The 13,573-nt window shown below is 46.6% G+C and overlaps 1 protein-coding gene across 2 annotated transcripts in view; it reads left to right on the forward strand.

Annotated features, from left to right (window-relative positions):
• The window catches only part of PROSER1 (proline and serine rich 1), a 216,685-nt gene that overhangs the window by 131,753 nt on the left and 71,359 nt on the right, over positions 1–13,573 (forward strand). For both annotated transcript variants that reach the window (XM_086935064.1, XM_086935065.1), the window contains exon 11: positions 11,786–13,517. In XM_086935064.1, the coding sequence (XP_086791190.1) occupies positions 11,786–13,517 (1,732 nt within the window). The remainder of the gene's footprint in view (positions 1–11,785; positions 13,518–13,573) is intronic.

Here is a 13,573-nt window from a genome sequence, read left to right on the forward strand (position 1 = left end):
AAGACCAGTGGTCTGGCCCATTTGAGGTGAAGACGTGTAATAGCGGCGTCACCTACCTGGTGAAATTGCGGACTCCTAGGAATTCTTTAAATGCCCTAAATGTCAACTGCCTCAAGCCCCATATCAAAAGGTCTGAGTTGACCATGCTCTTGGTCACAGATTATGGGATGGATGGGGGAAGTGAACCTCTCCCCGACCTCCTGTTGTCTAAAGAGCAGGATGGTTCAGTAGAGAGTATAAGCCTCTCCCCTACTTTGACTTTAAAGACAGGTTGCCACTCTGCTCTCACTTATCCCAGGAAAGACCCATTGGTGCACCCATGACATTGACACTTGATATAGCCTTCCTGTTAAGCATAAACCTCACAGGTTGCCTAACAGATAGGGCCAGCATCAAAGAGGAAGTCTCTAAGATGCTGGAGTTAGGGGTTATTGAGCCCTCCAACAGTTACTGATCCAGCCCAGGGATTTTGGTCTCCAAAGCTGCTCCACCCGGTGTCACACCTGAACTCCAGTTCTATATAGGCTACTGTGGGCTCCATACGTTTACGAAGACTGATGCACATGCCATCCCCAGAGCTGATGAGCTCATTTATTGGCTTTGAGCTGCCAAGTTCCTCAGTATGTTTGATTTAACATCCGGGTACTGGCTCCAGGGTCCACGCAGCTCCAGCTGGCTCCCTGCTGCGGGATCCAGCATTACTCCCATCCGGCAGGGGAAGCAGTTATTTTTTTCTTTCTGTCTTTTCTTCTTGTGCTTCCTTTCAAGCTGGAGCAATGTCTGCAAGAGCATGTGCAAGGAAATTGGAGTTTGCTCCCACGCAGTGGGAGCATTATCAAAGCTCCAGCCAAGTGAGAGCAGCTATGCCTTTCCTGCCCGTTCTCTTGCAGGTGAGGAAGGCATGGCTGCTTCCACCCAGCGGTAGTTTTGAAGATGCTCCTGCCTTGTGGGATTAGACATATGTTTCCATGTGTGTCCTTATTCTGGGCTCCCCAAGACACAGTAATTAAGACGGCCCCGGGGAATGGCATTCCAGGGGCCTTAACATGCTCCGTGATGGGGGGGGGCATCCCTCCTCTATTTAACATTCTGTTGTGCCTGGAGGATAGAGTTCCTGGGGTCTCCAGGGCCTATTAAGGCTCGGTAGCTGTACTCTACTCTCTCCTTATTTTGAACAAGAGCACCTCCCCATGTCTCAGGAAGCAGAGACACACCCCACTCGCTAAAAATAATCTTCCGCTACCTCACCCTGGATGGGGGGGGGGGGGGGGAGTTTGAATAATTAACATTTATTATTTATTATTTCCTGCAGATTGGTTTCTGCTACGGCATCTAAGGTGTCAGGGTAATTCAACCCTGCCCCTTATATCTTTTTTTTTTCGTTCTTTTAGCACTCCTGACTGAGCCCCGACTTCCAACATGGCTTTCACCACATCCTTGTTAATGTGGTGGCAGTCAATCAGATCTCAGCACGAGAACTGTCCAGTTCGTGGAGCCTCCTCAGCGTGATCTATGCAAAGTTTTCTGAGCCTTAACTACTCAAAATCTACTTAACGGATTTACACCAAATCACAAAAAGCAATCTTTCAGGACCAAGAGCTAGCTTTCTGTCAAATTTGGTCTGAATCCGTTAAGGCGTTTGGGCTGTAGGTGTATCTAAAATTCATATGGTAAAATAAATGTTGAAAACGTGGTTTGGACCCTCCCCCCTTTTTTTCTTAGCCACTGGTTAACGGATAACCCTGTAACTTTTCAGGAAGGAGCTGAGATGGAAGAACATTTTCTTTGATAATTTCCATGAAGATTCATTCAATGGTGCCAAAGTTATTAAACAACCAAACATGCTTATCCTATGGAAATGTGGTCCTAGTCATAACCACCAAGTGATGACATACCATTTTAAATGCACAAAACCACTTAAATTCGCCACTTATAGTTATCTCAAGTAAGTGTATCTTGTGCCATAAAATAACTATAACTCGCACCCCCACCATGCCGACCATTGGCAGTGCGTAGAGTGGGGTATACCACAGAGCTTGGCCCATTGACCTGCGCCCTACCCCTTGCAAGCAGCCAACCACGCACAGCCTTCTGGCATGCCCAGCGTGTGGTTGGTCTCACAGGTTCTGGTCACACAGGCTTAAAGATTTTTTCAAAGAGTCCCAACTCTAAAATATTAAAAGTGAGCCTATTAGTTTTATCAAGGGGTGAACATAGCAAAACATATAAACAAGATCTCTCCTATTTCTCCTAAAATCGCCAATATTTTTAATCTCTTTCTCTTAACCATCAGATCTCTGAAACTTTCTCTTAATATTTTTCAGCCCACAAAAGGAATGAAAGCAAGCACAAGAGCATTGAGCTCAAACTTAGCTAGCTGGGCTTTAAAAAATATGCTCAGTTATCCTCGGTGATGGATGTAATTACCCATGAGACTTAGTTTCTTTTTTATTTTTAATGTTGCTGGGGGGCTGCTGTTCTCCCTTCAGCCCCAGCCCCACCTCATTAAGAAAGGGCTTGGTGGTGCTCCTCCAAACTCTCGGGGCACGACCAAGCTAAAAACAAATATAAAAAGAAAAGCCCTTGCAGGCCAAAATGGGGTACTCCCTTCAAGGATCAGTGAATATTAAGAGCTGCTTCTGCTGATCATTTATTTTTCATTTTGGTGTCCCAGTGCCCACCCAGGACACCCATTTAGTTATAATTATGGGGGAGGAGAGTGTTCAGCCCCTTCACCCCAGCCTTTACAGGTCCTGGGGACACCATCCCATCAGGTTGTTTTAGTTTTAAAGGGGAGGAAAGCGCACAGCCCCCTCCCAGACACTTTACAGGCCTCTGGGATCCCATCTCCTAGGGCCTTTCTTATTTTAAGCGGAGGAGGGGGGTCACAAGGTTCCCTTCCAGGGCCCTTACTGCCCTGGAGAACCCCATCCGTACGTGCCTATCTTTTTAAAATGTTATTTTTTCTTAGAGGGATGGGGTGTGCACCCTCCTCCTCGAGCCACTGTGGTCCCCATCGACTGAGGCATTTATTCTTTTAAGGGGAGGAACACACAGCCACCCTCCCTGAACCAGTAGTGACCCCGGGGCCTTACATGGATGCCCAGGTACCTACCCAGGACACCACACAAAAAGCTATGTTGGGGTTGAGGTGAGCCCTAGGGTCCCCTTTGGCTGCCTGCATACACCCATCCTGGGTGCATCGGGAGCTGACATTGCTTTCGCCTAGCAGAAGGAGCTGTTTTTGCATGCATACTTGGCAGGTGCATCTTGCCGGGTGGGAGCAACCAGGTGTTTCCTGGTTGCGCTCTCGCAGGCAGGGAAACTACTGTGTCTCTGGGTGGGCTCTCCATGAAACTGTGGGTGAGCTGGCCCCAGGGGATGAGGGCTCGGGGGTCTTTTCAGGCTTAAAGAGCAGGGCCACACAACCCATCCCCTAAATATTTAGTTGTGCCGCCCCAGGCCCCAAGCCAACCCATAGGGAATTTATTTTGGTAGCATCGGAGTCCGCACTTTTTAAAAAGTGTTGCAGCAGATTCTCAGCTCCTTGGCCAATACGCAGCAACATTTTTATCTTTTTTCTAATCGCTTTTACAGTACCCAAGACTGAGTCCAGAGTCCTAAGATGGTTGCCACCACATTGTTTTTGATCTTGAGATCAGTCTGCTCCACAGATTTTCAGTGGAATGAAATAGGAATAAATGTGAGCGTTAATTACTCAAAAACTCATAAATGGATCTAGACCAAATCACAAAAAGCATGTTTTCCGGGCCAACATCTAGCTTTCTGGCAAATGTGGTGTAATTCAGTTCAGCTGTTTTTGTGGCATCACTGCGTCATCTTAAAACTTTCCAGGAAGGAGTTGAGGTGGATGTGACTTGTTATTGGAAAGTTTTGTGAAGATTTGTGAAACAGCGCCAAATTTATAAGAAAAAAAAATAGCTTTTTCTTTGGAGACATGATCCTAACTATAACTACCCAGTGGAGACTGCACCGTGTTTAATAAATCATTTGGTACTGCACCACCGATACAGTGTTGGAGCATGACATTTGGCATCAGCGTCAGTACAGAAAAACAAATCTTTTCATGGCGAGATATGACTTGAAACATGATCGAAATACCTAAGCTGATGTAGAATTTACTATAGAACATTGTTTTAAAAAAGTCAATTGCCATTCATAAAACAAGCCTAAAATATGTAATCATCTGATACATTGGAGAAAGTGGGACCCTTGTAAAATTTAGCCACAAACACATGGTGGCATTGTGTGATAGCATATGATAGTGCCTCCTGAAACACAAGGCGTTATTCACAAAGGCATTTTCAGCTCTAAACACGTTGCAGATTGAAAATACCTCCTTTCGTTCCAGGAATTCACTGGAGGCAGGTGTAAATGGATTTTCTGTTGCAGTAGACTCCGCCATGAGTACAGAGATCTCCACAGCAGTTCATCTCAAGCAAGTGGTGGGAAGTGGACATTACAAAGAGCCTTTAGCTTGCAAGTTTGTTCATGTGCACAAACGTCCCCTCCCCTACTCTTACATTGTCAATAGGAGCCTGAAGAAGATGTCACATGACATTCCAAGTAGTATGCCAGGAGACCTGTGGCATGTGCAGGTCTTTAGTCCTACTACTAGGAATCTTTGAGAATTTTCTATAGTATTTCATCTGCAACCTATGTAGGTGTAATTCTGTAGGGGCAGATTTACAACTTTTTTCGTGAATAGGACCCATAGTGTTGCGGGTTTTACATTTTTTAATAATCAATCTTGTATACACAGTGTTGAGAGCCTGAAGACCAACAACATCAGCAGTGATTTCAGTGCCACAACTTTAGTTGTTCTGATATTTTTCATTATGTTTAAAAGTTAAGCACAATAAAGACTAAAAACACAGGAACAGCAGCCTACTTTGTTGCCCTCGGAAATATACATTGCCAGTACCTCATAAATAGTGCTTCGCTGTGATACAAAACAATGCTGGTACCTGAATCCATTCAGTAATCATTTGTACAGGAACTGTTTGTTACTTATCATAGGACACAAGGTGGTTCTCATTGACACATACAATGTGGAACCTATGTAAAATTTAGATAACTGCAGAGAGGTGTATTGTAGTGTGAAATACTTTTGTCAGTAAGTTAAATAAACTATAGTGCATAAATATATTTTCAGTGACGCAGCCTGAACCATACAAATATAATTTAAGGTGGCATTCTGTGCTACATTAAAAATTCATTTAGTTTCTGAGTAAGGCTCAGTTTCTTTTCCCATCAAACAACACTTATTTTAATGCATCAAGGTGTAATATATACTGCGACTCACCAGGTGCAATACATATTTAAAAGCTATTAATATATATCCGCTGGAATTACCTTCAACAAAATAACAGAACACTTTTCATAGAACCACTTTCGGAACTCTCATTGTGATGCTGAATGGTTTACAGAAGGAAATACCACTCTTTCTAGTTGTACTCCCTGTATGAATAAACATAGTTTGGAAAATTTCCCTTCATTCCAATATCCACAATGCCATGGTTTTAAAAAAGTTAACTGAAATGCATTTGAATTACTATTTCCCAATAAGTCCTTCAAAAAGGCACATACTGTCTAAGGATGTTTCTGTGAAGGTCTTTTAAAATAAAGTCTTTCATACGATCTCCTCCTTACAAGCCCCTAATATGGTTTTGCAGCGTGAATCTTTCTGGATTCACTATGCTGTGCATTATTCCGCAGTCTAGTGGTTGGGTCCGGAATCGTAGTCTTTTATTTATTTATTATTATTATTTTTGTAGCCCAGGTGGGCATTAACGTCCCACCTTCTGGTGGAATTCCTGTGACGTTGGCACGCTTCCTGTGGAAACTCCCACCTTTGGGCACCTTCTTCAGATTCTTTTTTCCGTCGTTGGGTCTGGATCGTCACCGAGGGGCTCCAGAGTTTTTGGAGGAAAGAAGAGGAAAAAGACTAATTTTACACGGAAAAGATTGGAGAAGATACAGAGGAACAAGATCACCAAGCCGGGACGACTAAGAAGGAGGAGAACTTCGAGATCTTCGATGTCCAACGGAGAATGCGCACACTGGGGCCCCCCTGAGCGCAGGAATGGACAAAACACCTTTTAAATTCTGCCGTAACTGCCACCACAAATACGAGCAGAAGGACCAGCACCCGGTCTGCAACCTCTGCCTGCCGACCACGAGAGCAAGGATTGCAACGCCTGCTCCGCCTTCAACCTGAAGACACTCTGGGTTAGAGCGAGACAAAGAAGAGCCTACTACACCATGCAAGGAAATGACCAACCTCCGTTGCTTCGGGACCTGGGCCTCTCCAGCGACGAAGAGGACAAAATCGCCGAGTGACCAGATGACTACACGGTCGTAGAGACCGATAAGAAAACATCTAAAGAGGTAGGATAGATGTCGACTCCTAAACCCCCGACAGACTCTCAAAAGCCTGAGTCAGACTCTCGAAAAACAGAGTGTAAGTCCTCGAAGGGAGCAATGGCACCGAAAATCCCGACGGCCGCAGCTGCATCCAAGGACAATCAGCCCAGCGGATCCTTCGAAAAGGACTCCCTGGTGGCGAAGTCCGGCGAAAAGCCAAGGTCGTCGAAGCACGTCCCCGAAGAGGACCGCTCGACTTCGAAGGAGAAGGAGCCGAAGGTTGCTTCGCCGGCGACGACTTCACCGAAGAGATCGGCCGAAACGCTCGACGCCGAACAAACCGCCGAGATGGAGAGAAAAAAAGAGAAGGCTCGAGGCCGAAATGGAGAACATCCTGCAAAGGAAGAGAGAGTTTGACGAGAAAATTAAAAGGTGCACGATTCCATCCAAACTGCCGACATCGATCGTCGAAATAGAAGAGGAAGAGAGTTTGACGCCGAAGAACAGCTGAAAACTCCCGAGCCCCAGGAACACCTAGAGGTAGAGGGCCTATACTACGAGGAAGAAGGCGACGATGACCAGCGAACGAGTTTCTGCTCGGCATCCTCGATGGCACAGGACCTGGAGTGGGAGGACCTAGACGCCGAAAACCCAGAAGAGGCCATGGGGACGTATCCTTCGAGGACTTCGCCGCCAGATGACATTGGGGCCTATAACATGGTCAACAGGAACGCGGCAGTGGCTTATGGAGTAAAACTGGAGGAAGATAAACCAAAGGCAGACTTCCTCTTAGAGACCCTGCTCCCCACTCAAACAAGGAGTCAATTCCTCCCCATGCTTCAGTGTGTCATGGACCAAGGGAGGGAGGCGTTCAAAGACCCAGCGACCTGAAGGTCTTTCACGCCTAGGGCGGAGAAGAAATACAAGCACTCCTCTAAGGACCCTCCCTACTTCCAGTCATCCATCACGGCAGACTCTATTATTGCGGCAACAGCCAGGAAAAGGGAAAACGTCCCAACAACATCAGGCCCACCACCAGACAAAGAAAGAAGGAGGTTTGACCTAACTGGGAGTAAAATAGAAAGGAATGCAGTTGTACATTGGCTCATGGTGAACTCCAATGCCCTACTAAACAGCCACCAGTACCTGCATTGGGATGAGGTCGGGCAGCAGCTCAAGAACCTCCCCGAGCATTACCAACAAAGAGCGTCACACCTGGTGGAGGAAGGAAAAAATATAGCAAATTCTTCCCTGAAAACAGCCTTGGATGGGGCTGACACATCCAGCAGGCTTATGATGATAGGAATCACAGAAAGAAGGCATGCCTGGCTCAGGATCTCAGGCTTCAAGCCGGAAGTACAGAACAACTTTCTGAGCACCCCTTTCAATGGAGAAAAACTGTTCGGGCACCGGTGGGGGAAAAACTCACCCAGCTCAAGAAAGAATATGAAACTTCAAGGTCCATGGGGGCCTTACAATTCAGAGGGATGAGAAGGGGTACCCCGACACAGAGACCAAACAGAAGGGGGGGAAACCAGCTGGGAACGTCACACCAGACATTCCAGCAGGCCCACCAGGGCGACAGTCGGGCTCAGCAGGGACAGCAAAAACGAACCTGGCAGTACCAGCCTCGGGCCAGTCCTTTCGTGGGAGGGCGAATGGACGTGGGCAAACAAGAAGAGGGGGCAGCAACCCACCTCAAAGTGACTCCGTCCCGCAAAGCGTGCCCACCCACACGACCCCTCCGAGGGTGGAGCACAACAAGGTCAACAAGAGGGGGTTAGACGGGCCAAACTTCAACGAACATGTAACACCGGTAGGAGGCAGGCTAAAACATTTCTTCCAGGAGTGGAAGAAGATAACTACAGACAAATGGATACTCAACATTATACAGTTTGGATACTGCATAGAACTGGAAAAGAAACCACCAAACAGAAAACCAAAAAGGAAGGCGCATTCAGCAAAAGAACTAGCGCTACTCCTAGAGAAAGCTCAAGAACTCCTCCAAAAGGAGGCCATCGAACTGGTTCCATTCAGAGAAAGGAACAAGGGAGTGTACTCAAACTATTTCCTTGTACCAAAAGTAGATTCGAAATGGCATCCCTACAACTGGTCATTCCTCAGGATAAGGGACGGAGGCTTGTCCACCATAGACCTCAAAGATGCCTACCTGCACATTCCCATAAACAGGCAGCACAAACATCTACTAAGTTTTACCATCAACAAAGAACACTACCAGTTCACAGCCCTAGCCTTCGGACTGAAATCCGCACCAATGGTCTTCACCAAATGTCTCACGGCCGTGGCAGCGTACCTGCGGAGGGAAGGGATTCATGTATACCCTTACCTCGACGACTGGCTTATAAAAGCAAGTTCTCACATGGCATGCAAAGAACACGCACAGGGAGTCACAGAAACGCTGACAGACCTGGGAATCTCCATACACTGGGGGGAAATCCTCAATGGAACCAGAGCAAGTGAAGATCTTCCTGGGTGCACAGATCATCACCATACAGAGCAAGGTGTTCCCCAGCGACAAGAGCACACTGGCCCTGCTGAAGGATACACGCCACTACCAGAAGGGGCGAGCTCTGACAGAGAGGACAGAGAGCAAGATCATGGGGATGATGGCGTCCTGCAAACACCTGGTCCCCAATATACGGCTCCACATGAGATCATTCCAGGAATGGCTGCAACATCAATGGTCACAAGCTACAGGAAGTTGGGAAGATCTAGTGGTTGTAACACACGCAGTGCAGGAGGATATAATGTGGTGGAACAAGGAGAACATAACAAAAGGGAAGCCTTTAACACCACCAACCCCAACGGTGACCATCACCATAGACTCATCCCAGATGGGATGGGGAGCACACATGAACAAGCTCAAGGTGAGGGGTCTGTGGACTCCAGCAGATGCGGTCCGACACAACAACTACCTGGCACTGAAGACCGTGTTCCTTGCCCTGAAGGCCTTCCAGAAACAACTGTACAACTAGAGAGTGTTAATACAAACAGACAACACAACAACGATGTTCTACATCAACAAACAGGAAGTCGCACTATCCAACCTAGCGCAGGAAATATGGAGATGGGCCATCCCACTCAAAAAAAGACCTTCTAGCCATACACCTACCAGGGAAGGACAATGTGGAAGCAGACTGGCTCAGCAGACAGACATCAGCATCCCACGAGTTGGGAGCTCAATGCACAGGAAACGCAAAGGCTATTCAGGAGGTGGGGAACACCGACAATAGATTATTTGCAACACACCAGAATGCAAAATGACGATACTTCGCAATCAGGCAACCAGGGGAACGATCCCAGGGGAATGCCCTATGGATAAGCTGGTCGAAAACATTTGCCTACGCTTTTCCCCCGATACCACTGATACACAGGGTACTCAACAAGCGCAGAACAAGCAACATGACACTGATCTGGTGGCTCCACAGTGGGCACGGCAGACCTGGTACTCCTAAATAATGGAATGGCACAGGGACCACCCCACAAGTTCGCAAAAAGAAAAGACTTACTATCCATGCAAAACAGAGAAGCACTACACCCAGAGCCAGAGAGCCTCAACCTACCTGCATGGCTCTTGAAGACATAGAGTTTGCACCCTGCAGGTGCTACGAGAGGCAAGGAGACCTACCACACGAAGGTGCTATGTGGAAACATGGAAGAGTTTCACACAATGGTGCAGCAAGAAACAACTACAGAAGAAGAGGACACGGGAATCAACAGTGCTAAGATATCTCACACACCTGCTGAATGCAAAACTAAGTTCATCCTATCTAAGAGTACACCTAGCAGTGATAATAGCCTACACAAGAGGAGAGACAGGAACGAGCTTCTTTACATCACAAGTAGTAAAGAGATTCCTGGAAGGGGCAAAAAGGATTGCACCACCTTAGAGGATGCCGCTACTGGCATGGAACCTCAATTTAGTCCTAACGAACTCATGAAAGTGCCCTTTGAACCCCTCTTTAGGGCCTCACTACAAATGCTAACAATGAAGACAGCCTTTCTGGTGGCAATCACCTCGCTGCGCAGGGTAGTAACGCTGAACCCTACATCGAAATACACAATGACAGGGTGGTAATGAGAACGGACACACACTTAATGCCAAAGGTGGTGTCAAGGTTCCACATGAACCAAACAATACAGACACCAAGCTTCTTTCAGAAACCATCCACAAGCGCAGAGAGGGCACTGCACACTCTGGACGCTAGAAGGACAGTAATGCATTACATAGAAAGAACGAAGGAGCACAGGAAAACAAAGCAGTTCTTTGTGTCCTTCGCAACCAGTTTCCTGGGTAGACCAGTAACAAAAGACACCATTGCACGATGGATCGCACTAACGATACAATTCTGCCACAAACAGGCTGGGCAAGAACTCTCAGAGGGGGCACAAGCCCATTCTTCCAGGAAAAAGGGAGCAACAATAGTCATCCTGGCTAACACACCCATTCAGGACATATGCCTGGCAGCAACATGGGCTTCAGTGCACACTTTCACTAAGCACTACTGCGTGGATATACAAATGAACAAAGAAGCGCAAGTAGGACAGAAAGTGCTCCAACGCCCATCTTCCACCCAGCCGTCACAAACATAACAAACCGCTACAAAGTCTATGCACAGCATCGTGAATCCAGAAGAATTCAAGCTGCAAAACTAATAGTTTCTTACCTGTTGGTGTAGTTTTGCAGCTTGAAGATTTTTCTGGATTCACTAGCGAACCCACCAACCTCTGCCAGAAAGATGAGGCAGGAGAAGAAGGTGGAAATACAAGGAATGAAACACAGAGACACTTTAAGGGACAAAGTTAAAAATCATTTACTTAAGGAAGAACTTGAAAGCGTTGCCAAGGATTCACAGACAGAACACAAAAACAAGGGAAAAAAAGAATCCGAAGATGGCGCCTAAAGGTGGGAGCTTTCGCAGGAAGCGTGCCGACGTCACATGAAGTACACCAGAAGGTGGGACGTCGACGCCCTCCTGGGCTACAAAAAAGAAAGAATTAAAACACTATGATTCCGGACCCAACCACTAGACAGCATAGTGAATCCAGAAAGATCTTCAAGCTGCAAAACTACACCGACAGGTAAGAAACTATTTGTTTTCTTTACCTAGGCTACTGTATATGATAGCCACAACTTTTTTTTTTCATAAAACATATATGTAAATCAGCCAGTTATGTTGTGATTTGTAGTACCATTGTTGAGGGGTAGAAGTACCATCATCCTTCCTCAATAGTGGTAATAAACTCCCTATTACATGTATGCTATGTATGTATGAATACATATGAACAGCTTTGATATGTTTCTCTGTGTTTTAATTAACTTTATGACTACTCATCTACAGTTTGAAAAAAAAAACTGTTTATTTTTTCTTTTCAGCTTTTTCAGCACCCGCAAATCAGTTATTTTCTCCTCCTGTTCCTCCTATTTCGTCGGCTCCACCCACTCCAGCGGCAACTCCAGTTCCTATTTCCTCACCGGCTAAACCCATGAGTCATCCTTCAACTCCATCTGCTTCTGGGAAGAACCTGTCAGCGCCCATACAAACTGGTTTCCCTGGACAAGTCTCCCCTGCTGTCCCATCCCCTAAGCGCTCTACTCCTACACCGACTGTTATAAAAAGCCGCCCACCATCTGTTCTGCCTCCATCATCTGTTAATAGCTCTCCAACTACACCTGTTCCGCCACTTTACTCAGGACGTCCGTCAGCCCCACCAACACCTCGTGGCTCCTCCACACCATGCCCTGCAATTGTACAGAATGAAGCATTCACATCCATGTCTTCCCCTTTCCCAAGCTTTCCTTATTCCTCCACTACTTCAACTGCCTCTGTGAGTAGTCATCCAATGTCTTCCGTTTTTACTGGTCTTCCTTCGCCTTTAAATCCCACTTTACAGGGTTTACCTAATTCAGCCCTATCTGAGCTTACTGGAACCTCTGCTTTAGGTAGCCCAGGACAAACTGCAATGGGTAACCCTCTTCTGTCTGTCCTGAAAGGATTTCTGACACCAAATGATGCTACATTACAAAATTCCTCTCCATTACCTTCTCCTCTTCCAGCTACTTCTTCACAACTCTCTGACTCTTCAGGGACCTTTGCAAACAAATGCTACAACCCCACTTCAACACCGACACCTCAGAAGGCTTCCACTCCAGGAATGCCTATTTTCCCTAGTCCCAGTTCTCTTCCAGCATCCAACTATGGTGCTACACCTCCAAAGGTGCCTGCCCACTCTCCTGCAGTAACTCCATCCCTAGCATCTGTGTCAGCAAGATGTAGTTCTGTTGGCCCTTTGTTCCACAACAATGCCACACCTGTCGCAGAGCGTGCCATCTCTTCTGCAACACCTGTTCCAAGTACTCCTGTTCCTATAAAACCTGAACCCGCAAGTCCCATCCCTTCTGCCTTTAAGGGTCCTTCTCGTTCCACCACTCCCTCTCACGGTGGTCTTGATCTGTCAACAGTGCTAGGCCATGTCTTTGCCTCTGGTGCTTCAGTACCAGGCAGTTTATCTAATGCCATAAATCCAGGTTATGCTGCTTTATCGTCCTTCTGTACAACGTTAAATAACCCAACTCTTTCCTCAATGGCTCTTGCTCAGCATAGTTCCTCTACTGTCCCCACTGGTTTTTCCTCACTTCCACCTTTCACTTCCCTCTCTAGTACTACATCATTTCCTGGCAGCCACATCCTCACTTCATCTGCTAGTTTGGCAGGATCTTTATTCTCTGACCACACCACAATGGTTTCAGCAGCTTCCTCTCCTCATTCCACCTCTGCTTCTTCAATTTTCACTGGTCTGCCTGTCTCTGTTTCCTCAGCTTGCGCTTCCCCTTTTCCTGTGAACCTATCTGCTGCTGTCCCCTCTCTTTATTCTGTTCCTCAAGGACATTTGGCCTCATCCAACCCATCCTTCCCTGGATTTTCAGTTTCAAACACACCACCTATCAATTCTGGTCTTCCAACATTCCCGGGCATGCAAATTCCTTCTACAGTTGCAGCTGTTGCTCCACTACCACCTTCATCATGCCCATCAGCAGCTTCTGTTCTCCCAGGATTTGCTTCGGCATTTAGTTCGAATTTCAATTCTGCACTAGTTGCACAAGCAGGGTAAGGTTGCGAATCAATTAAGATTATATGTATGTATTCCTTTATTTGTAGGACCT

Source organism: Lissotriton vulgaris, chromosome 8 (assembly GCF_964263255.1).
Source record: "Lissotriton vulgaris chromosome 8, aLisVul1.2, whole genome shotgun sequence".
NCBI lineage: Eukaryota > Metazoa > Chordata > Amphibia > Caudata > Salamandridae > Lissotriton > Lissotriton vulgaris.